We start from the raw sequence: 25,677 nt of genomic DNA, 5'->3' as shown, positions 1-25,677 counted from the left end.
TCTTTGAAGGTAAGGACTGTTCTTCACTTTCTTTGTATCTCTAGGGCTTAAGATAGTGCCTAGCACATAGTAGGCACTTAACAAATTCTCGTTGACTTGACCAGACTGAGCACTCTGACAGTCCCACAAGAAAGTATCCAAAAAACTGGAATAAATCAATGATTATGTTACTTAAATTTATCCCAAGATATCCCACAAAATTCCAACATTTTCTCTTGTACCCAGAGAGTTTTTCAATGTCTCCTCCAGAAATATCATCTTCTAAAATTAAATACTTCTAAAATATTAAATGAAGCAGCTAGGTGGCACAGTGGACAGAGGGCAGGCCTGGAGTCAGGAAGACCCAAGTTCAAATTTGACTCAGACACTTACTAGCTATATGTCAAGTCGCTTAACCCTGTTTGCCTCAGTTTCTTCCTGTGTATAATGAGTTGGAGAAGGAAATGGCATACCACCCCAGTATTTTTGCCAAGAAAACCCCAAAAAGGAGTCACAAAGAGTCAGACACTATCGAAAACTACTAAATAATAAAAAAATTAAATATCTTCGAAAATAAAATACTATGGGATATAGGCCACAACTCAATGTATAAGGTTAAAATTATTTGCATATTTCAACTGTAGTAAGTAAGCTCTCTGACATTCTCTTGTGTAAATCCCCAATTTAAAAAAACTAGTTCCATTATTGATTCACCACATTTTAAAATAGGATATGGATTTTTTTGTTTGAAATAGGCATTGTCATGTAGAAGCAGGCAGAGCACAGTTATAAAGAGTCCTCCTCAGAGCCACAGTGACCTGGGTTCAAGACCTTTCTTTGAAATTCTGTCTGTGTGACCCTGGACAAGTCCCTTAACCTCTCAGTGTCCTAGACCATTCTGTAAAACTATAAATTGCAGAGAAAGTGCCAACCTGCATTAATGGGGGGGGCGGTTTCCTCCTCTGGAAGTTCCCTATATCAATTCAATCATAGATCCAGTGTCATGCAATTCTTGTTTCCTCAAAAAATAGAGACGGGAAAATCCAGCTTTGCTGCAATTTAAAATAATGAATTTCCTAATTTAAAAAAAAAAGGACAGGAAATAAGGACAGAGTCATTGAGATGGAGTCAAAGAGAGCGAGTTCTTATAATTTTTAATGAGAATAAAAGCAGCAAGACACAGTGGACAGAGCTCTACTTATTAGCTGTATAACCATGAGCAAATCAAGTAACCTCTTTGGGCCTCAAGCAAGTATCTAAGGTCACAATTTGTAGATGCCTTATGATCTGGCTTAGTGGAGGGAGTGCCCTCTCCAGGTCGTATTTAAATAGATGCACGTACTTTCAGGATACCAAAGTAAGTCTATTAAAGCAACCATCTAGTCTTTGGATATTGTAAATCTCTTTACGACATATATGATGATTGTCTGCTATTATATTCTTCACACGGTAGCCTAATCTTATTTGCTCTGCAAATTGCAATTAGGTAGCTATATAATGATGCAAGTTACCAGCCAAGCCTCAGCACATAGAGGGTTACTACAGAAGGAATGGCGTCATATGAGGCAGATTCATTTGCCACTGAGTGAAGGAAAGATGAGGCTGGCAGAACAACTGGTCCCAGGCCTCAGATCCCCAAATATTTGTTCATCTTATTTAAAGCATCACACACTGTATTCAGATCACTTCGGAGGTCCTGGACCACATTCTCAATGCTCCTGGTATCCTTCAGTATTTCAATGCTCTGTGTGTAAGGATTGAAGTACACAGAGAAGGGGCGAGTTATCGACTTGGCAAAGTCTCTGCAAAATAATAATAATGAAATGTTAAATAATCAGCTAGCACTAGTTAAAAAAAGAGAGTGGGATAGGGAGGAGAAGGAAAGGGAGAAGGAGAGAGGAAAAAACGGGGACAGAGAAAGAAGAGAGAGGAGAGAGATATAGGAAAGGAAAAGAGAGAAATAGAAGAGAGAAAAAAGAGAGAGAAAGAGGGAAGAAGGGTAAAAAGAAAGAAGAGAAAGAAAGATAGAAGGGAGAAAAGAAGAGAGAAAGAAAGAAGAGAGAGATAGAAGAAAAAAAAGAGAAGAGAAATAGAGGTAGAAGAGAGGCAGTAGAAGGAGAGAGGAGAGAGAAGGGAGACAGAGAAAAAGAGAGAAAGAAGAGAGATAAAGAGAGAAAAGAAAGAATGAGAAGAGAGAGAAAGAGAAAGAAAGAGAGATAGAAGAGAGAGAGATAGTTGGAGGGAGAGGGGAGAGAGACAAGAGAAACAGAGAGATAGAAGAGAGAAGGAGATAAGAGAGAGAGCAAATGAGAGAAGAGAGAAAGAGATAAAGGAGAAAGAGGAGGGAGCGAAAGAAAGAGAGAGAAGGGGAGGGGGAAGAAAAAAGACAGAGAAATTGAGAAAGAGAGGACAGAAGATGGAAAGAAAAAGAGAAAGAGAGTGAGAGAGGCATAGAAAAAATGAGAGAGAGAAATTGACAAGTTGTCTTCTTTAGACAGGAAAGGAAATAAATTTACCTCATCTTTTCTTTTGCTTCTTCAAAACTTTCGGAAACAAAGTAGGCTTCCTGAAAGGTGGTGATAAGGCATTCCTGCAGGCAAGTTGTCTTTGGGTCAAAAGCTTTCACGCAGGCCTTGTCAGACAGGGCATGCTGCAAAGGATACCCCAACACTTGTTAAGCTCCATAATGAACCTCCAAGGTTCACTGACATCCCAGTGCTACAACACACTCCATCGCAGAGGCTTCCTCCAACCCCACTCAGTTGTTAGTCTCCCATGAATTATGTAGTTCTCTCATGCATAAGGCAAATTAGAGGGTATTTTTAAGTCTATTAGATACTGAAGGGGAAAATGGGATTATGGCATTATTTTATTTATCATCAGCAAAATTCGTAGTGAAGGACAGTTCAGAGTCATACCCCCAACAGGAATGGAATTTTAAATCTAGGCTATGAGTAGGAGCAGCACCACATAAATACACTCTTAAATACATCTCTATGAGCAATGTCCTGAAATCTCACTTAAATGGCAGAAGTAATAATTACCTGCACAGAGAGGTAATTGAGGCTCTGACTAAACCATCTGTGGGAATCATCACAAGACATTTTTAGGCCAGATACTGAGAGTCACCAGAGTGACTTTAAAAGTGAGTGATTCTGGAGTTGCTAGGTGGCACACTGCATTAGAGCACCAGCTCCTGGAGTCAGGAGGACCCGAGTTCAAATCCAGCCTCAGACACTTACTAGGTGGGTGACCGTGGGCAAGTCACTTAACCCCATTTGCCTCCAATAAATAAATAAAAATTAAATTTAAAATGTGAGTGATTCTATATTGAAGATGATGACATTTATGGGATGTTGAAGAAATGCATTGCTTTCTACCGAGTGTATCACATGACTGGGGTGGGGTATACAAGGGGAAAGAGAGAATTAAGAGATTGCAATTTATGCCCCAAGTGAAGGGGGAGCAAATGTTATTACTTTCTGAAAAGTCATCAGGTCAGTTGTACTGATTACATGATTGGCACTGAGAACTGTAAGGAATGATCAGTGACAGTGATTTCAAGACAGGCGAGAGGCAAGGAGAGCTGGCGGCCCTCCTTCCACCTTCACATTTTTCTCTGCTAATTTGCTAATTTGTGTTTGCTTTAATTAAGTAATTATTTTTTTTATTTTGCACTCAGACAGCATGATCATTTCCACATATAAATGACAACAGAAAAACAAAGTGGAATATGAAATCACAGATGTGTATGTCGTGGATTTCTTAAGCGTACAATAAATTTAAAACAGTGATTCTATGACTGCCCTGTTTGGAGGTGTCTCTTTCCTCGCTTCCTTCCACTCTCTTCTCTGTATTTCATAAATGTTCCGTTAACATTGTTTTTTTTTTCCTCTTTTTTTTGACATCATCATTACTCCTACCCTTAGCACCTATAACTCTTCCTTCCACAAAATAATAATAATAATCACCTCCCTTGCAACAAATAAACATAGTCAAGCAAAACAGATCCATATACCGGTCATGTTAGAAAATGTATGTCTCACACTTGTTTACTTAAATGTACATGGTTACTCAGGGTAAGAAAAACATTTCTGGGTAAGCTAGCTTATCTAGTGTCCTGCACAAGCCCTATATCATATAGGTGACAATAAATAAATCTAGAAGGAAATATTAATCTAGTCTAGCATTTAAAGCCCTACACAATTTGGATCCCACCCAGTCTTGTTTCATATTGCTAGGTAGGACAGTGGATAGAGTGCTGGATCAAGGGTCAAGAAGACGAGTTCAAAGCCAGCCTGACATTTACAGTTTTGTGATCTTGGGTAGGCACTTGACCTCTGTTTGCCTCAGTTTTCTCAGCTGTGAAATGGGGATGATAATAGCACCAACCCCCCCCAGGTGTGTTGTGAGGTTCAACTAAGATAATATTTGCAAAGCATAAGGCACAAGGGCTACCACACAGTAGGGGCTATATAAAATATACGTGCTAACTAGTATTATTATTATTTGCTAAAGAGGTTGCATGATATGGTAGAAAAAGCACTGGTTTGGGATTCAGAGGATCTGGGTTTAAATTCTGCCTCTGTGACATATTACTTGTGTGACTTTGGGCAAGTCACTTAGTTTCTTCAAGCCTCAGTTTCCTAATCTATAAAATGGATGGACTCAAAATCTATGATCCCTTCTTACACACTCCATTCTAGTCCTATCAGATTGCTTGCTGTTTCCTTAATCAACCTTGTGATGCACAGGTTATTATTGTTCCCATTTTACAGATGATAAAAATGAGACCAAGACAGTTTATGTGACTTGCCCACAGAGTCACACAGGTCACAAATGCTTGAGACAGAATTCTAACACAGATTTTCCTGTCTCCAAATTCAGCATTCTAGTCACTACTTTCTCTGTCATTATATAAGATTCCATAAAAGGCTCAGAGCAATTTTAAGCTTTACTAACTTTAAACTGCACTAATTTTTTTTGGAGGGGACACCTTATGTTATGTCACTTCTCCTAAGCTACACGGTGCACAACATCCCATTTCCACCTCCGTGATTTTGCACTCTATGCCTGAAGCACCCCCTCTCCTCAGCTTTCTTCAAGGCCTAGCTCAGTTGTCACCTCCAATAACAAAGTCTTCCCTGGTTCTCCCCAAGAAGTCGATGCCCTCTTCCTCACACCATTACTCTGTACGTACGTGGTGTTCATTTTACATCTGTATCCACTCAATAGGACGTAAGCTCCTTGAGGACTAGGCCTGGATTGTCTTGTCTTTGTAGTCTAAACGTGTAGCACAGAACCTTGCACGTAGCAGAGGACCGATAAGCAAAGCATGATCCCATTTCGGTGCTCCACATTCCCTTTCATTAGGCCTACATCAGGAACTCCCCCCATGCCTTTGTGTGCTGAGCATCCTCCAAGATGTCCAACTTTATTTATCGGGATTTGCTGGAGAAATTTTGAGAAAGCTCTCCCCACCCACATTCCTCATGCATTCTCCAGTGAGTAGATGATCTCCATGAAGAAAGCTGAGTGTCCTCCTGTTAGGGTGTGCTTGAGCGCTGCAGAAACTGCCCACGAGGCCCCCAACACACAGAGCACACACTGTCTTGTTATTTTTCTTTTCCAGTAAGTTCACCTGTCTCGATAAATGCGTATCTGAAACTGGGACTGCCGAAGGAATCTTCCAGTGAACTCATTTCCCCTCCACAATAACTTCATTATAAGCAGAAGGTCACTACACCTGCAAATGCATCTGGGCTAAATTCAGTGCAGTGCTTTGAACATTAGGGATCTTTGGTTCCACATGACTGACGATTCCTTCCACTTAGAAAAACAATCTTATGTTTTTTCATTTTTTAAATTTCAAAATGAATGGCCCTTTAGGAGGACTAGTTCCCCTAGAAAGAATGATAGGATCATTTAGGCTTGCTTGCTTTTTCGAATTTAGAAGTATTCTCCTTTTAGTCACACACTAAGCTTACATCTTATCTATATTCTATTTCTCTAATTGGCGACTTGCCCATTCATCTATTCACATGGAAAGGTAATGTAATGATGGGTTCAGCAGCCTCACCACCTCCCCAAACCAATCTGTCTCCACCGCCTTCAACATCTGAGAATTGTTACAGGGTGATAGCAGAGGAGAAATGTGGTATGGCAGACACAGTGCCAGATCTGAAGCCAGGAAAACCTGGGTTTGAATCCGGCCTTCAACACTTACTGTGTGATCAGGAGCAAGTCACTTCTCTTTTCTGAACCTCAGTTTCCCTACGTGTAAAATGGGGATGATAGGATGATGATATCTGTGGTACTTACTTTGCAAGGTTATTGTATGGTTCAAATGGGATACTATATATTAAGCACTTTGTGAACCTTAAGGTACTATATAAATGTTGGCTACTAATAATACCAGCCGAAATGTAGCATATATATATATATATATATATATATATATATATATGCAAAGTATTTTCTACATATTAATAATAGCTAACATTTATATAATGCTTTAAAGTTTTGAAGTACTTTACATATAGATAAATAAAATATTTATTAAATGCTTACTGTGTGCCAGGCATATAGTATTAATAATACATTTATCAGGAATATGTATTACTATTATTAAAAGCTAACATTTATGTAGCCTTTCAATATTTTCAAAGAGCTTTTACAAATAGAATCTTATTGTATCCTCCCAATAATCCTATGAACTGGTGTTATTATTTTCCCCATTTTACAGATAAGGAAACTGAGACTCATAAGTGAATGCCCAGAGTCACACAGCTAGCAAGTGTCTGAGGCAGGTATCAAACTCAGGTCTTCCTGACTTCCATTCTAGTACTCTAGTCGCTGCTTTAAGCTGTCATCCCTCTGGAACCTAATAGGGATCTATAGGGTAGCAAATAAAAGTGAAGAGCAGAAGAAATTCATATTCTCACTCTGCAAAGCAACCTGAAGATGCTAGCAATCTGTTATTATGTGTGTAAAGTTCTCTTCAAATCACCTATAGAATTTCTTCTTTTTTGTAGTAAAAATCAATGAAGTTTTCATCATGGGAAAATTCATACTATGGTAATTCTGTAGTAGGTATACCCAGTAGAGCTCATGTCATCTTCCTTCACTGCTGAAGGGGATTAAAGTAGATCAACAGAAGCCCAGTAGATTAATTAGACACTCTGCTAAAGCCTGGTATAGCAGGCACCCAGAGGCTAGCGTACACCATTCAGAGTACTGACCTAAGATTTAAGAAAAGTCAGTGTGCTTAGAGCATTTTATTTACAAATATGATCATTTTGGCAACAGTTGTGATACCATTCAAGTAATGTAATATTGGAAGGAGAAAATGCAAGTTAGTGTTTGGGTCTTTGAAGCCTAAAAATATATAAAGAGGACAAAGAATGTTCATCATCCAGGCTTTTGTAGGCAGTTGGATGGACAATTCAATAGTATATGTGTATACACACACACACAGACACAGACACATACACAAGCACACACAGGCACACACATACACACATATGTATGGATATGTGTGTGTATATATATCAGTATATACATATGCATATGCATATATATGCATATACATGTACATGTGCATCTACATATACACATGCATATGCATATGCATATGCATTTACATATACATGTACATATACATATACATATATACCTTGGACAAACACTGTGGATGAACAGTGATTTAGGCCCAAAACTGAATAAGAGGAGGAGAAACAGGTAGATTGCCTTTGGAAAATTGCATGGTACTTCTAATGACCCCAAGCTTCTAGCTTTAATAGCAATATTCGTCCAGTGATGCCATGTGCCTATGAATCATGGAACACCACAGTCTCCAAAGAATTAAAATTGTAGGTCACCCAAAGAGTAGTGGAGAGGCGCATGGGAAGCGTGAGCAGGCAGCAGCATATTACTAATGAACAACAGCCTAGGATAAGCAGCATAAGGGAAATAACCAGAAGAGCATCTGGCTGGAAAAATAGGCAGCCTAGCCCTAAAGCCATAGCAAGGGATAACCAATGGAGAATCCACATGCTCTTCTGATCAATACAATGCCCCAAAATCCTAGGATCAGAGTATATCTAGAATTGGAAGGGTTCTCAGAGGTCACTTAGTCCAGAGGTACTAGACACATAGCCTGTGGAGTGCATTGGAACCAAATCAAAAAATAATTGGAACCCTTCCCAGCAACACAAGGATCTAAGACATCTCCAAAGGCCTCGTGATGAAAAATGCTATCCACATCCAAAGAAAAAACTATGGAGTTTGAATGCAGATCAAAGCATATTGTTTGCTCTTTTTCCCTCTTCTGTTGAGTTTTGTTTCCTCTTTCTGGTGGTTCCTCCTATTGGTTCTAATTCTTACTTACAACATCACTAATGTGAAAATACGTTTAATAAGAATGTATATGCATAGTGCAGTCTTGGGGATTGGAGGTGGGGAGGAAGGGAGAGAAAAATTTTAAAATCAAAAGCATATGGAAGTGATTGTTGATAAATCAAAATACATTAATAAAAAAGAAAAAAGTAATTGGGAAATATTAAATAGATCAAATAGTTTATTATTTATATTACATATTAAATTATAATAATTATTACCTATTAAATTATCATATATTAAATAAACATAAAAATATCAAATTAAGTAATAATATAGTAAAACATAGATGAAGAAGAAATAGAAGACAAGAAGAAGAGATAGAAAAAAATTTGTGGTTTTCTAAATCACTCTGTAGCTGGCAAGGATCCTTATGTACCCTTTAGTGACCCCCATTTCTATTTGGGTTTGATGCTACTGATCTAGTGCAAACCCCTCATATTACAAATGAGGAAACTGAGGCCTACAGATGTGAAGTGTCTTGCCCAAGGTCCAACAGGTAGCTTGCATCTGAACAGGAAACTAAACCCAGATTTTATCCCTGTACTGTGCGGCCTCCAGAGTTCTAGAGGAAGGTTCCTAGCTTGTTGAATACACCCCTATTCAGGATTTTCAGAAGGATATGGACAAGAGTCAAGTAGGATGAGAAGATGTGGGTGGACTGAGCTCTGAACCTATGGAGGGAGTAGCCACATCATGGGGATCTTTGATCATCAAAGGAGTGAAAAAATAAATTGTAGCTTTTATGGCCCATACTAGAGACAATGAGTATAATAGCAGACAGTGAGTATACAATGGGTGTAATCTATTGTATGGATTGTTACAATGTAAGATATTATTAGTAACAATACGGTTAATATATTGTGTAGGCTTTGTATGACTTTCTCTCCAGCTTAAACTGTAATTATTGCTGCGTCTAACCCTCTGGCATCCAATACACACTGAGTCAATAAAACTCAACCAGAATGTATTGAGTGCCTACTATATTAGGATACTTTACATCATTGGGAGGTACAAGTAGTAATAATACTCTGAAATTTCCAAAACATTTCACATATGCTTTCTGATTGGAGTCCCAAGGCAACCCTATCAGAGATAAGGTGTGTGCTAGAGTAATTAATATTCCCATTTTACAGATGAAGAGACTGAAGCTCAGGTAAGTTAAACGATTTGCTCCAGAAAGTATGAGAGGAAGGATCTGAACCCATATTTTCCTGATACCAAGTCCAGTAATTGGTCCACTACGCCAAATACTAAGATATGGTCATGTAACTCAAGGAAGCAACAGTCAGTAGGGGAGATGAAACACAAACACAAATAACTAATAACAAATAAATTTTAAAACATTAAAATGTGCTCAGGACAACGAGGAGGCATGGCGTGGGGACCAGAGACAGGTAAGGCTGCTGAAGTGAAGGGAGGTGGTCAATGAGGGTTGCATCTAACAATAATAATAACAATGAGGATGAGGATGAGGTTGATGAATAGTTAGCATTTAAATGGCTTTGTAAAACACTTTACAGATATATCTCATTTTATCCTGACACAACAACCCTGGGAGGTAGGTGCTATGATTAGCCCCATTTTACGGATGGGGAAGCTGAGGGAGACAGAGGTCAAGTGCCTCCAACTAGCTAGTGTCTGATGCCCTGTGACAACTGGCAACTGGGACTGATCTCCTTGCCTGATAATGACCGACGGGACCCAACAGGATATACCACAGGCAGTTCAGGCAATGACAAAAAGGTAATAAAACAGGAATGGCCTCTCCCTTTACTCCAAAAGGCACAGACCTGAATGGAATGCAGGACCTACTTCAATTTGTGACTACTTTTGTTTCTGCCTGTGTCTCTGTCAGTGTCTTCTTTAAGAAATCGATATCACGAGGACTGCCTTCCATCTTGTCACATGTCATACAATACTTACCCTAGGACGGATTTTTAATAAATACCGAACCCAACTCTTTCAGGCCCCTAGGGAACCATTTAGTCAATTATTTTCTAATGGTTCATAATAACATTAATATGAAGCATCGATAGAACCAATTAGGCTTGCTTTGCAACTGTTTGCATTTAAATAATGAATTTCAGCACACAATACATCATAGCTGCTCTGTCACTTTGTCTAAGCCTCCATCATGAGACTTTGTTCATTCATTTCCATTCTCTTTTCCTCTTGAGTGCTTGTAGTTAGCATCTGCTCTATTATTCTGGTTCTGCTCTTTTTTCCCCGCTTTGTGCTATTTCAGAAAAGGTATTTCCACATTTCTTTTGGGCACTTAGTCTTCATATTTGTCACCCTGTGTCACTTTATAATATTCTGTAATATTAGTGTAGCGTGGTTTATTTAACCATTCATCTGTTGTTGGGCATTTAGATTGCTTCCAGTTTGGATTTTTTTTCTTTTAAACTATGAATTAGGCATAAAAATCTTTGAACAGCACCTTTTTTTTTGTAAGACTCTCAAAGTATACTCCTAACAATAAAACTATTGGGTTAATGGCTTATGATATAAAGTTAAAGGGTATGATGATTTCTGTAATTTTTAACAGAGAGATCGCCTTCCAAAAAGATTCTACCCGTTTCAATTTCACTAGTAATGAATGAGCATACATGTTTCTTAAGAGCTGCCACCATTACTAAGTTTTTGCTTTTAATTTTTTCACCAATTTAATGGGAGTGAAGTCCCTCAGAGTTCTTTTTAATTTACTTCTCTTTGATTATCAGTGAGACTCAGCATTTTTCCAGTAATTATTAGCAATTTGTGTTCCCCTTTTTGAAAACTGTCTGTTCATATCCTTTGATGATTTCTCCATTGTGGCCTGAGAGTTTGTCTTTGTAAATGTTTAACAGCTCCATTTAGTCAATTAACAAAGTGAACGACACAATGCCGAATGGCCTCAGAAAGATAACACAACTTCCAACAAAGAAGGAGCTAAACTGAGAATATAGTTCGTTCACCCCTAGACTGTCAAACACCCTTTAAAGCAGAGAGATATTAGATAATCAGGTTTTTACCTAAACTCCCTGAAAGATCTATTCTGGACTGACTTATTCTTCTGAGTTTGCACTTGCTTTTAGAAAGAACGCTGGACTGACATTCAGGAGACCTGGATTTCTAGTCCTGGCTTTGGTCCTAATAAGCTGCGTGACCTTGAGAAATTCGTTCATCCTTTCTGGGCTTTACTTTCCTTATCTATAAAAGGATAGGACTGGACAATATGATTTCAAAGGCCTTTCAAACTCTCATTGTCCCGAGCTTTAATGCTTACAAAGAGCTAGGGTGCAGGGACAGAGACCTACCTCAAAACTCTCTTTCTGCCATTTCAACATCCTCTCTGGCTACTGGTCTAAATGCATAAGACTTTTCAATGACACAAAGCTATTTTTTTTCCCCAAACTTTAATGACATAGAATGTTATAGTCACCATTCAAATGAAGGTTGGTTAAGACTGAAAAACAAAAATACCTCAAAGATAAAGTCATGTTCTTGGCCAATTTAGGACCAGGACACACACACATATGTACATGTACATGTATATGCATATGTGCGTTTATATGTATATGTACATTGTGTATTGTATTGTGTATATGTGTGCATATGTATATGGGTATGTATGTATATATGTGTGTATATGTGTGTATATGTCCATATAAGCATATATGTATATTATGTACATATATTATTGTATATGTGTATATGTATTGGTGTATTTTTGTTGTTCAGTCATTTCAGGCATGCCCAACTCTTCGTGATCCTATTTGGGGTTTTCTTGGCAAAGATCCTGGAGTGGCTTGTCCTTTCCATCTCCAGCTCATTTACTGATGAAGAAAATGAGGTAAATGGGCTTAAGTGACTTGCCCAGGGTCACACAGCTAGTAAGTGTCTGAGGCCAGATTTGAACTCAGGTCTTCCTGACTCCAGGCCAGGTATTCTATCCACTTCACTACCTAGCTGCCCTTTTATATATGTCTCTGTGTGTGTGTGTGTGTGTGTGTGTGTGTGTGTATATACATATATATATATATGTGTATGTACATATATATGTACTTAGCACAGTGCCTGGCATATAATAGGCACTTCATAAATGTTTATTGATATTTATATATATATTATATATATATATATATGCTTATATGTATGAGCAACAGGCCTGCAAATACAAGTTTTCCCATAGAAGAAAAAACGGATATGTATATTTTTAAACCCCCCATAAAATGTATTTCCTGACAATGAAACTTGACATATCATTTCTGTCCCAGTTGTCAAACTGGGCAGTGATGGGATCAATGCTCCCTTAAAGCTTTATAAATGATACTGTCAGTTTTATCTACTTAAGCAAGCTGTTTGAGTCAAAGGGGGATAGAGAATAATTCTATCCTTCAGGCATTTACTAAATATAAGCTTAAGATACTGTCTCCCAATCTGGTTCTCACTCACTTTGTACGGAAAGTGTTTGTACTATGGTAGAACACAATACATCCTGCAAAGTCACTTGGTCAGTCAACAACCAGCATTTACTAAGCACCTGCTGCCCTGGGCTAAGTGCTGAGGATTCTAAGACAGAAGACAGTCCCTTATCTCAAGAAACTTACAATCTAACAGGAGAGACAACAGGCAAACTATATAGAAAGAGATAGAGGGAAAGAGAGAAATAGATATGGTAAATTCAGGGGTGTGCTGGAAACAGACAATTGTTAAATTTTCAGTGTGAGCATTTACACCCCAGAAATCAAAAAATGTTACAAATCAGGTCATGATTTATTGTTTTGTTGATTTCTAGACTTAAGAAAATAACGGAGAAAATGAAAACAATACAGATAAAACCTAAAATTGAGTCGATATTTTTTCCCCAGAGAGCTAGTTGTTAAACATTTACCAGCACACTCCTGGATAAATTGGAGTTACTCAATATAGAAAAAGCTATCTTCTTGTGGAAGATGGGATTTTATCTGGCGAAACCAGGAGACAAAGATGAAGAAAAAGAGAATTCCAAGCATGGGGGGGTCTGATAGTAAAAATCTCTAAGTCTGGAAATGAAGTCTTTTCTTGGAAAAATAGCAAGGAAGTCCAAGGTCACACAGAAAGTATATGTCCGAGGCAAGATTCGAACCCAAGTCATACTGATGCCAAGGTCAACCTTCTATTACATATTATATATATAATTTATTTTATATTCTAATTTGTATTATAATTATATGTGTCAATTGTGAGCTCCTTGAGGGCATGGACTGACATTTGCCTTTCTTTGTACCCCCACCAATTATTTAGCACAATACCTGGCATGTAGCTGGCACTTAGTAAATGTTTGTTGACTGGCTAAATGTCCTATCTTTTCTACATTCTCCTATTTTAGTCAGTTTTTGAGAAACTTTTCCAGATTGAATTAAAATAGAAATGGTTCTATGATATAGGGACATTCAGAGAAAGGAACCAGAAGCAGTGACATTGAAGGCGTGAATGGCGTAGTAACTCAGAAGTCAAGAATCCTAATTCCAACCGTACCCATGGCAAGGAATGACCTCAGAGCATAGCCTGGGCCCCCTCAGCCTCTCATCTTTGCTGTTGTTGTTCAGTCATTTTTTTTTTTTTGGCAATTGGGGTTAAATGACTTGCCCAGGGTCACACAGCCAGTAAGTGTCAAGTGTCTGAGGTCACATTTGAACTCAGGTCCTCCTGACTCCAAGGCCAGAGCTCTATCCACTGCGCCACCTAGCTGCCCTTTTCAGTCATTTTTCAGTCATATCTGACTCTTCATGACCCCATTCATGGTTTTCTTGGCCAAGGTACTGGAGTGGTATGCCATTTCCTTCTCCAACTCATTCTACAGAGGAAGAAACTAAGGCAAACTGGGTTAGGTGACTTGTCCAGGGCCATACAACTAGCTAGTGAGTATCTAAGGCCAGATTTAAACCCAGGTCTTCCTGACTCCAGGGCCAACGCTCTATCCACTACACCACCTGGTTGCCCATAATTATTAATAGTCCTAGTAAAAACAATATGATAAAAATCATTATGCAGGGATATTAAAAAAAATATTAAAGCTTAAGAAAAAAGCTTGATGAGTCTGCAGCCCTAAGAAACCTAAACAATAAGAGATTACATATTTAGATATTTAATATTCCAGTGACCTCTGTGGAGAGGTGCTATGCCAAACTTTTTACAGAATCAGTCCTTGACCTTCAGAAGCTCAAAAGCTAGCGCTCACCAGGTAAAGAAGAGATGACTCATTTTTTGGACAGATTAACTCTTGTAGGGGACCAAAGTGTGATTCAGACAATTAGTCAGCAACTGTGATTTGGGCATCTATTCTACCTAAATCTCACCGTGTGAGGCCTACCTCATCCCTGGAAGGATCCCACCTGTCACAGGTCAGCCAGATAATTCATCTGCTGGGAATTCTGTCTCTAACAAATACAAGACATGGTTACTACCTTCAGGGAGCTGAAGGCAAAAACTAGGAACTGAAACAATGCGAGAATTTAGGGAAAGATGAGCTTTCAAACTGGGCTTTAGAAATCTATCCCTTTAGAACCTCACATATCTGCCTCCCAGCTATCTAAATCTTGGGTTTATCTGGGCCGTTTGATGACCAAAGTCAGGAATGGACTACGAACAGTAGTAGATAGCATTTACAAACCCACTCTAAGTTTTGCAAAAGTGCTTTACATATGTAATCTCATTTTACATAATAAGCTTGTGAGATAGGTGCTATAATCTCCATTTTATAGATAAGGAAACTGAGCCTGAAAGAGATGTGACGTTGCCCCAGGTCACATTGCTATTAACTATCTGAAGCAGGATTTTAACTTTCCCCTTCCTGGCTTCCGCTCCAATACTCCATTCAATGCTGTTGTTCAGTTATTTCAGTCATGTGCAATAAAAACACAGGTATGGTCCCTATCCCCATCCTATGGACAAAAAACTAAAGGCCTCTGGGAAAAGTCCACTTTCGAAGAGTTTTCTTAATCACTCAGCAGCATAAAAGGAGAGCATGGTACTATGTGCAAACATTATTTAGGACCTTTAAAAGCATTTTATAGAATTTACGTAATCTGTGTGAGTTGCCACACAGATTTCAACCTTCACAATGCCCAGATTTATACTTGCTTTTACAAGATTTTCCATATTTATTCGGTTTATCTTTTCAAAGGTAAAAATAAGCATTGTCAAAAAGAAGAAAAAAAATAGAAGTTACGTCCCTGACTATATATTCTGCTGGCAAGCCCCTCAGCATCTCTGAAGTGCTCCATCAGAGCTGCTGAGAGACTAAGCCTCTGAAAGCATGCATTAAAAATGGGCTAATTCCAAGTTAACAGGAGGATTCTGATAGCTGTGTGGGACTTAAAGCAACTGTGCTGAAGCAATGTAAAGGCATTGAGAGCTTAGCTTACAGTTGGAGCAGCATGAAATGTTTTCTCTTGAAAGGTAAGAATGTGTACAAGCTAGAAAGTAGTATAGGTGACTGATGGGGAATTATCGTAGCATCATTACTTCAGTGAGGGGTCAGTATGGCAGGCCAGGACCCATTCAAAGCATCTAATCACCATCTGGGTTCATTGTTGCTTCTGATATTTTTCTGAATCATACAAATGCTCCAAAGTAGTCATTAGGGAGACTAGAAAATGCTTGACATTCTGAGAGAGGAAGAATCGAAATGCCCCAAAGTGATGAAACTGAACAATAAGATGCCTAACGGATAATGAGAAGCAGCCTGGTGTCGTGGGCAGAGAGCTGGGCTTAGAACTTCTAAGAGCTGCCAATCTGATCGTGTGATAACCAACTCCAGTGGCTTCCTGTTTGCTCCAGGATGAAATAGAAATTTCTCTGTTTGGCTTTTAAAGCATTACGTACTCTGGCCCCAAGCTATCTTTCTAACCTCAATGGACAGTAAGCTCCACCCCCCACTCTCTCTGCCTTCTAGCCAAACTGGTTCTTTCTCTGCTCCTCATCCATGACATTCCATCTTCCATCTTCATGTCTTTTTACTAGACATTCCCTATGCCAAGAATTTATCCCTTACCTCTACTTCCTAGAGTGTCTTTCTTCCTTTAAGACCTAACTCTGGAATGATCGTCCTCCCCACTCCACCTCAACTGCAAATGCCCGCTCCCAGACTACCTTATATGGAACAACTTTGTATATATTTGCATTTTTTAACTTTATATGTATGCAATATTTATTTTCACATGTGTTTGCTATGTCCTGAATTAAAGTGATAAGTTTGTTGAGGGTATGAATTATTTCAATTTTTTGTACTTGTATCTCCAGCACTCAGCATAAGGTGCCAAGCTCATAGTAGGGTTGTTGTATTTGGGTCATGAAGAGGACTGAAATGACATCACTATATTGGAGTCAAGTCACAGTGTACCCAACTTGGTTGATCAGACCAGTATGAGCTTGGAATGCTCTATCACAGGTGAGGCACAAATAGTCCATATGAACATAAGTACTGAATGAGTAATTCATTGTCCTCAGTTCAAATCCTAGTACTTACTAGCTCAGTGACCCTAGGCAAACCACTTAATCTCTCTGCCTCAGTTTCCTTATCTGTAAAAGTGGGAGTTCTACTTAATGGGCTCTAAAGTCCCTCCCAGGTCTAAATCTATGATCCTATGATTGTTACGCAACATATGTAGTTGCCATATCTGAATCTGAACTTGGTGACAATGACTCTCCTGATGTTGGAGAATGACAAGGTTTGCATTCCTGTGTGAGCTCTTGTGTGGATTAAGGCAGGCAACTATACCTGATGACAAAAGGGAAAAGCGTCGGTAAGCATAAGCCTATGGTCAGCTCCAATATCACCACAGCTGCAATACGCCGGAGAACTGTGACGCCCACCAAACAAAAAGACCCCTGCAATGGCAAAGACCAGCCTTGACTGGTCAAAGGGCAATAGGGATGAATTAAGGAGAGATACATCCGGGGGTGGGGGGTAAAGGGTGGGGTGGGGCAGGGTTCTGTAGGGAGAAATGATAAAAAAAAAAAAACAGAAGGAAGGAAGAGACACAAGAAGAGAGATAATCTGATGATACCTCTTTGGAACTAGAGAGAGTTTCAAAAGGAGGCAGGACTGAAAGTAATGTATGAGGACAACCCCCAACATCTGATAACGCTTGCTAGGAACAACAAGGAATTGTAGATCTACCATTGGAGTCAATGCCAGGAGAGGGCAGTAGGCCAACCCCAGATGAGTCACTCAACCAATTGCCAAGACCTCCATAGAATTAGAGAGAAAGAAAAAGTGAATATTACAGTAAGTGCCCAGGGTTTATAATGAGTCAAGTTTATTACATACTCACTATGTGTTATGTACTGTGCACCCAGCTTTGACACAGAATTGCTCCTTGGAAGGTTTTTATTGGTATTCCAAGGGCTCCGTTTTGTTTCCAAGGGTTTTTTCCCTGCTCTTTTCCAACAACTTCTTTAATATTATTTACTATGTATTTGAAAAGAGAGGTGGTGTTAGCATGCTGGATTTTCCTTTTCAAGAAAATTTTAAGACAGAGAAAAGGAAACTCAAAGTATACTAGGAATGTTATCTTGTGAGAGCCTCTAATGCAAGAGTTATATGTGAAGATTTGAGAGTGGGAGATAAAATTTTTAAATACGCACCAAAATGAGGGCATTCACAGGCAGCTAGGTGGCACAGTAGATAGAGATCTGGGCCTGGAATCAGGAAGGTCTGAGTTCAAATCCAGCCTGACACTTACTAGCTATATGACCCAGGGCAAGTCACTTAATCTCTGTTTGTCTCAGTTTCCTCAACTATTAAATGAGTATAATAACAGCACCTACTTTGCAGTGCTGTCTTGAAGGTCAAATGATATAATAGTTGAAAAAGTGCTTAGCGTAGTGCCTGGTACATAGTAGGTGCTATATAAATATTTCTCCTCTTCCCTCTCACTTATTGAATCTTTTCCCATATTTCCACATTATAATAGTATTCAGCTAATCTTTTTTTGCTTGCAAAGATAAGTAATGAGTAGAACAATAAGTAATGAGTGACGTGTATGGTAGTTTGCGAAGTGATGTACATACCTTAACTCATTGGATCTTTGCAATAACTCCATGAATGTGTTATTATTCCCATTTCACAGATGAGGAAATAAGGACCCAGGGGGCTTGAGAGACTTGTCTGAGTCAACAACAAGTCAACAGGCATTTTGTAAGTGCTTACCATATGTTAACACTTTGCTTTGGGAATACAAATACAAGCCAAAAACAAACAAACCACAAACCAGTGAGAGATAATAGTAAGAGACATTTAAAGAGAACTTTTGGGCAGCTAGGTGGTGCAGTGGATAGAGCACTGGCCCTGGATTCAGGAGGACCTTAGTTCAAATACAGCCTCAGATACATAACACTCACTAGCTGTGTGATCCTGGGCAAGTCACTTAACCCCATTGCCTAGCAAAAAAAAAAGAGAGAGAGAGAGAGAGAGAACTTTCAAGTTTGTAGCTCATATTATATATATTAACTCATTTGCACCTCTCAACCATCCTGGGAGGTAGGTAATACAGGAATAAGTAGTTACATTTTCAAAATAAGAACACTGAGACTCAGATTAGTTAAGAGACTCATCCAGGGTCACAGAACTAATAAGGGGTCAGAGATGGGATCTGAACCCAGGTTTTCTTCATTCTAAGTGCCACACTTTCTACACTGCCTCTTCAAAATAAGAAATAGTGAGGAATTCATAGTAGAGGAACAGCTAGGTAGTGCGGTGGATAGAGCAGACGGCCTGGAATCAGAAAGAACTGAATTCAAATCCAGCATCAGGTATTTACTAACTGTGTGACCTTGGGCAAGTCACTTAACCTGTTTGCTTCAGGAGGAGAAAATGGCAAACCACTCCAGTATCTTTGCCAAGACAACCCTAAATGGGTCCATGGCAAGTTGGACCTGACAGAAAAATGACTCAAACATCTTATCTGTAAAAAGGGCGTAATAAAAGCACCTTAGGGACCTAGAGTCAGGAAGACTCACCTTCACGAGTTCAAATCCAATCTCAGACACTTACCAGCTATATGACTCTGGACAAGTCACTAAACCCTGTTTGCCTCAGTTTCCTCATCTATAAAATGAGCTGGAGAACGGAATGATGCACCACTCCAGAATCATGGCCAAGAAAACCCCAAATAGGGTCACAGAGTCAGATACAACTGAATAACAACAAAGAGGAATTCAAACTCATGTCCTCCAACTGCATGTCTAGCTCTGTTTCTACAACATTCCAGTGAAGCCACAAGGTCCAAGCAAGACAACGATGAATGATCATTTTTAATAGACTCAAAACCAACATAAAGCTTATGGATGCTGAATTTGTTTCGTAATACTGTATGATGAGAAATGATCCTCCTAATAGTAGCACTGGGATCCTTACAAGAACATGAGTGTCTTTGAAGATAGATTATGAGATGGCATGACATAGTGGAAAGAACATTGGTCTTAGTGCAGGGATTCTTAAATGTTTTATGTCATATACATAAAAAGGTGGTCTTGTAAAACCTATGATTCCTTTCCCAGAATAATGGGCTTTTAAAAATTCATAATTGAAGGAAATGATAAATTTCAGTTAGAGTTTAAAATTTAGAGTTTAATTCTTTCTTTTCTCTCTCTCTCTACAGTTTCATGGACTACCTGAAATCTATTTATGAATGCTCCTCCTAACCCCCTAAGAGTAAGAAAACAAGAGTCAGAGGTCCAGCTCTGATGCCTCCTAACTGTGGGACTGTGGACAAGTCATTTTCAATTTCCTTAACTGTAAAATGGGAAAATAGGATTACTGTGAGTCAGCCAACAAGTATCTATTAAGCACCGACTATGTGTCAACCACCGTGCAAACCTGAAAAATGTAAAATAAATATGAATATTGCTGTTATGGATGCTTTTGGAATTTGAGACTATACTCCAATTTGAAAATCAGCAATTTTCAAAATTTTCAATTTTCAAAAAATGTATGGTATAGATAGGTGTGTTAGTAAATGTTTAATCTCTGGGAGGAAAAAGCATGCATGACAGGCTTTTAAGTTTAACATTATTATTAATATTTATTAACATTATTGACATTTTCTCAATCACTTTTTGAGTCTAGACAATCAAACAAAAAATAAGTCAAGCCTTGATTTGTAGCATTTGCTGATTTCTGAGGTCTAAATGCTTATACTGAAAATTTAACAATCAGCTTTATGAGCCAGTAGGAGCTATCTCCAGCACACACCTGGGTTTAGATAGCAACTCTAAAGTAATCAGAATATTCAATGAACCAGAGAACCCCATTTCCCAAAATTTCTTAATAAATGGCCTTTTCTGTATGTTAAATCAAGTATCAGCTGATTTCAACTACAAAATGGAGAGAATTTACCCTATACATAAAGTTTTCTTAAGGAAAGCTACTTGCCATCTTCAAATCATTACATAAAGCGAGTTTTTAGTATTATATCCTAACGATATGCAAACTAATTAAATATTCGGGGAAAGGTTCCAGAGTGGTAACAGTATCTCCCTCATAAAATTACTTTGTATTATTTTGCATATGTATATTTATATTGAGAGGCAGTGCAGCATAATGGTTAGAGAATTGATCCTGGAGTGATCAATATCTCTGGCAGGTATTGGCAGTGTCACCTGGGGCAAGTCACTTGACCTTGGAAGTCAGGTCTCTAAGACTGTGAATTTCTCAACCAAGTCAAATCCCTAAGACTATGAATTTCAAGGGGCAGCTAGGTGGCACAGTGGATAGAGCACCAGCCCTGGAGTCAGGAGGACCTGAGTTCAAATCCAGCCTCAGATACTTACTAGCTTTATGACCCTGGTTCATAACCCTAATTGCTTCCTCCTCCCAAAAAAAAAAAAAAAAAGACTATGAATTTCAAAGCAAACAGTGCTCTTAATTAATAGAAGGAATTTTCTCACTGGGAGTTCCCTTTGAGGTAGGTAGGTGGCAAAGTGGATACAGTGCTAAGCCTGGAATCAGGAATGTATGAATTCAAATTCAGCCTCAGACATTACTAGCTGTATGACCCTAGGCAAGTCACTTACCCCTGTTTGCCTCAGTTTCCTCATCTGTAAAATGAGCTGGAGAAGGAAATGGCAAAGCATTCTAGGTTCTTTGCTAAAAAAACCCCAAATGGGGTCATGAATAGTCAGATACAAATGAACAACAACAAAAACTTTGGTAGAAGGAACTCCTCACTGGGAGTTCACTATTCCAGTGAAATCATGGGTTCTATCCCTATCCTATTCTGTATACTTTGTATTCATGTTTGTAAATACAAATACTTCTGTACAGGCTACATTCTCCCCAGTGGAACATAAGCTCCTTGAGGACAGGAATTACTTCATTTTTATCATTGCATCTCCCTCGCTTTGTCCAGTGCCTTACACAGGGTAGCCACTTAATAAATGCTTGTTGAATTTAAGTGAATCACATTTTAGATGCCCAAAAATATTGTGTGTATGTGAATTTAAAGATAACTTTTTTTGAGGCTGCCATCTGGAAAACTACGCAAATTTTACTTCAGTAAACTAGCCTGTTCCAGTTGGCCGTTTTTTAACCTAAAAATTACAAACACAAACACAAACACACTTAGCCTTTCTGTTGATTGCTGCCCATTATTACTGATCTATTTGTGTCACACCATGAAAACCATAAATGCATGCCCCATTTTCCAAAGTGTAAAAAGTTAGGTCAGCACCCATATCTAAGGTGGTAAATCTTTGGTATTAAATATTTAAGGGATAGTTGTAAGTATGAATGCTCAGGCAGACAAATCAATATTTTCCATGACCTTGAACCGACTTCCTGAGTAGAATATTTGCATGCACAGACACATACCTTTAATTCTCCAATGGAAGAAAGGAGCCCTGCCCCATAGGCTCGAAGCTGCCCTTCTTGTTTGCAAAGTCCAAACTCAATAGTAAAGAAATAACACTGGAAAAAAAAACATACAGGGACAAAAATCAATTGAATTTGAATAGAAAGCATTTCAATATAGTAAAATGACACCCACTGGGCAATGTTTCTTTAATATTTCCATGTTCTTTTAAATCAGTTTGAATGAAAAGACCCTTTAATAGTCTAATCTCCTGAGGTCTAACCGTTCCCTAGATTTGGAAGTGATGCACAGAGCTAAACCTAGTGTGAGCCAACTGGAGTTTTTCCCCATGGCATGAAAATTTAGAGGGCGCAAAAAATTTTAATAATAATATTTAAAGATCATGCAATTTTCAATTGTATTACATTTTGATGACCCTGTCACTCCTTCAGCATCATAGAAACAAGTTAAGAATAATTAAACGAACTTGGAATCTACTGAATGCAATACTTGCTCCCCTGACTGTCCACCAGCTACTTCACACCACATTTTCTCCCTGGTCCAGCCCAGATGCAAGCCTCTTCAAAAATGACCTCATGGTGTCTCAGGATCTCCCTCATGTGGCCCAGTATCACAGGATCTCTGGGACTAATTCTGAGGTTCCCCAATTATAGTTGATTTAAGGGTGGATGCCACTTTGTCCCAAACATTATTAGGCATCAAAATGACTGATTACAGTTCTGGCAAGGCCTGTAAGAGCATTAATTCCTTACATCATCAAAGATAACAGAGTAGAACCTCATTACTCTCCACATTGGACCCCACTATGGTCATATGATTTCTCCTATAATATAATAACTACATGCAGAGAGAAAAATTGGACAAATGCAATTAGCTCACAAGGTAAATATTAGTCTTGTCCTCTCAACAACAGCAAAATAAAAGACAGTGTGGAATTTAGTAAGCAGCCTGAATAAGTTCAGGAGACTTACAAACACATCTAATTTACGATGGTGATTCAACAATAAGAAAGCAATGCCAACATGTTTATTGATAACCAAGCTTTCTAGATTACGATTTTAATTTCAACTCATATAGCCAGACAAGAGAATTACTGACGTACTAAAGGCTTCATGAATTAAGAAAATTCAGGAACCTCTGGATTTAGGAGAAGGCTCCATCAGCAGCCTAAATTTTGAGTAATTGCCAGAAATGCAAGGAAAAGGGAGTTTCACAGTAACATAGTAGGCACTTAACAACTGTGTGTTGATTGAATGAATGTTAAAGAAATCCAAAATTAGTCCTGCTGGTTTGGAAAAGTAATCCATTAATGAGATCATGGTTCAACCTAAATAAGCTAGAATTACTGCTGAAACTGTATAAACAGCTACACTTTTTCTCAGAGAGAAAAATGAGAAGTGGTGACTTTGAAGTGTAAACACTACACAGAATTAGCCAGGTCCTGTCCTAGTAATGACAGATAGTGCTAAATGTGTTGGCAAAGAGAGATATTTTAAAACTCCAGAGATACAGGGAAAGAATAATTATTTCCAACCATCAGTGACTTGTTCCATATTCCAATTAACTCGCTGGTTAATTGACCCTTGGTTTATTTTGGAATATTTTATTCTCCTAATCAAAATGATGTGCTAAGGATGATTGCCAACCAAATATAGCCTAGAACACGGAGCCCCAGGCTGGATCCTGAAGGAACTCGAGGTTTATTTCTGTGAAGTCCTCATGCAGCTCCCCTTTGTTGTAGTATCTCCACTGGAAAGTTTGTGGAAACTTTGAGGTTCTCCCCTCACAGACTAATTCTTTTGGGAAGGAAAACTAGGCCATCTTCTGCTTCAATTTTACCTAGCTTTTAATCACTGAATGCGTGTCGTCTCAGACAAAGTGAGACCTGGAAAAGACCTTAACTTAAAAAGGGCAAGGTCTCCCACTGCATCCCGGGCCATTGCCGGTAATCTTGACTTATATCTTGCCGCTGGAGTCCAATGACTCTGGAGGAGAGAGTGGGGCTGATGACTTTGCACGGCTCTGCCTCACTTAAATCCGTTCACTTGCAAATGAAGTCATCACCCTCCCGATATCATTGGTCTTCTTTGAGAATGAAGGACAAACAACAACAGCAAATTGAGATCACTTGGGATCCCAAGGTCTACTCCTCCCCGCAAATTGGCTCTCAATTGTCAAGGCTAGCCTTCTCTTCAGTCCCTAATCAGTTCTCTTTTCCGCTGCCAAGGATTAGAATCCTCAATACTTCTAACTCCCTAGAGTAATTGCTTTTCTGTATCTGTGTCTATCTGGATGTACATCTCTGCTCCCTCAAATGTGCTCCAAACTCTCTTGCACGGCTCTCTAACTGCAGTTTAAGGCATCTCCCTCTGGGTAAGTCATTGTTCTACCTCATGACCAATGGTCTGGGATGTAGAGAGGACTCATCTTCTCTTCCCCTGGTGAGGTCTCATCCCCAAAACACTCCAGAAGCTACAATCCAAGGTTTAACTGTTTTTCGTTTTGCTTTTCTTTCTTTTTAATTTAATTTTTTGTTTATTTTTTAAGTTCCAAGCTAAAAGTCCTCAAAGGGGATTAAATTTTTCACTCGGTCAATTACTTTGTTCCCTTCCGACTCAATCTTTCATACTGTAAAAGGATCCCTGGATGTTTTACAGTTATTTTAACACCTCATTACCACTTTGAAATCTTTGGATCAGCGGTTAAATCATATGACTACATCAACCAAATTATAGGAAGTGGGAGGGGGAGAAATCACATTCCCCTTCCTTATATAACATGGGCTTCCCATGCCCAAATGCCCCCTTTTAGGTGATGCTTACTGTAAAAGTATTTCTTACCATCTGTCCTGCTTCTACACCCATCACATCCCATAGTCATTGCAATTTGAACTTCTGATGTACTCCAAGGACCTTTGGGTCTTGCCATTCATTCCACTACTATGCTCTTAAACTTCTAGGACTGTCCATCCGCCTTGTAACTGAACTTATATGCATTATCCCTCCCAGTTAAGAGTGTGAGCTCCTTGAGAACAAGGGTTACCTAGATTTCTTGTTTGTATTCCCAGTGTTTATCACAGGAGTTGGCACATTGTTTTCATTTGTGTCTGACTCTTCATGACCCCATTTTGGGGTTTTCTTGACAAAGACACTAGAGTGGTTTGCCATTTCCTTCTCTAGCTCCTTTTACAGATGAGGAAACTGAGGCAAACAGGGAGTTAAGTGACTCCCCTAGGGTCACACAATCAGTAGGCATCTGAGGTTGGATTTGAACACAGGAAGATGAGTGTTCCTGACTCTAGGCCCCACACTCTATCCACTGTGCCACCTAGGTGCCCATGGCATATAGTAAATATTTAAGAAATGCCTTTTCATTTTTAAAATTTTGTCAGCAGAGGGACTTCAGAGTGTAGAACCTCTCCACCAAAGCAGATCTCAAGTTCATCTAAAACATAGAA

General features: G+C 38.9%; 1 protein-coding gene across 3 annotated transcripts in view; it reads right to left on the bottom strand.

Annotated features, from left to right (window-relative positions):
* Nucleotides 1-1,606: 1,606 nt before the first annotated feature.
* Nucleotides 1,607-25,677, bottom strand: part of TPH2 (tryptophan hydroxylase 2) — a 129,365-nt gene continuing 105,294 nt past the window's right edge. For all 3 annotated transcript variants that reach the window (XM_027873983.1, XM_027873993.1, XM_027873982.1), the window contains 3 exons: nucleotides 22,220-22,315; nucleotides 2,496-2,629; nucleotides 1,607-1,781 (listed from right to left, as the gene is read on the bottom strand). In XM_027873983.1, coding sequence (XP_027729784.1) covers nucleotides 1,607-1,781; nucleotides 2,496-2,629; nucleotides 22,220-22,315 — 405 coding nt within the window. The remainder of the gene's footprint in view (nucleotides 1,782-2,495; nucleotides 2,630-22,219; nucleotides 22,316-25,677) is intronic.

This window comes from Vombatus ursinus, unplaced genomic scaffold, assembly GCF_900497805.2.
Source record: "Vombatus ursinus unplaced genomic scaffold, bare-nosed wombat genome assembly UNPS02003292.1, whole genome shotgun sequence".
Lineage (NCBI taxonomy): Eukaryota > Metazoa > Chordata > Mammalia > Diprotodontia > Vombatidae > Vombatus > Vombatus ursinus.
This window is presented reverse-complemented; position numbering and strand designations above follow the sequence as displayed.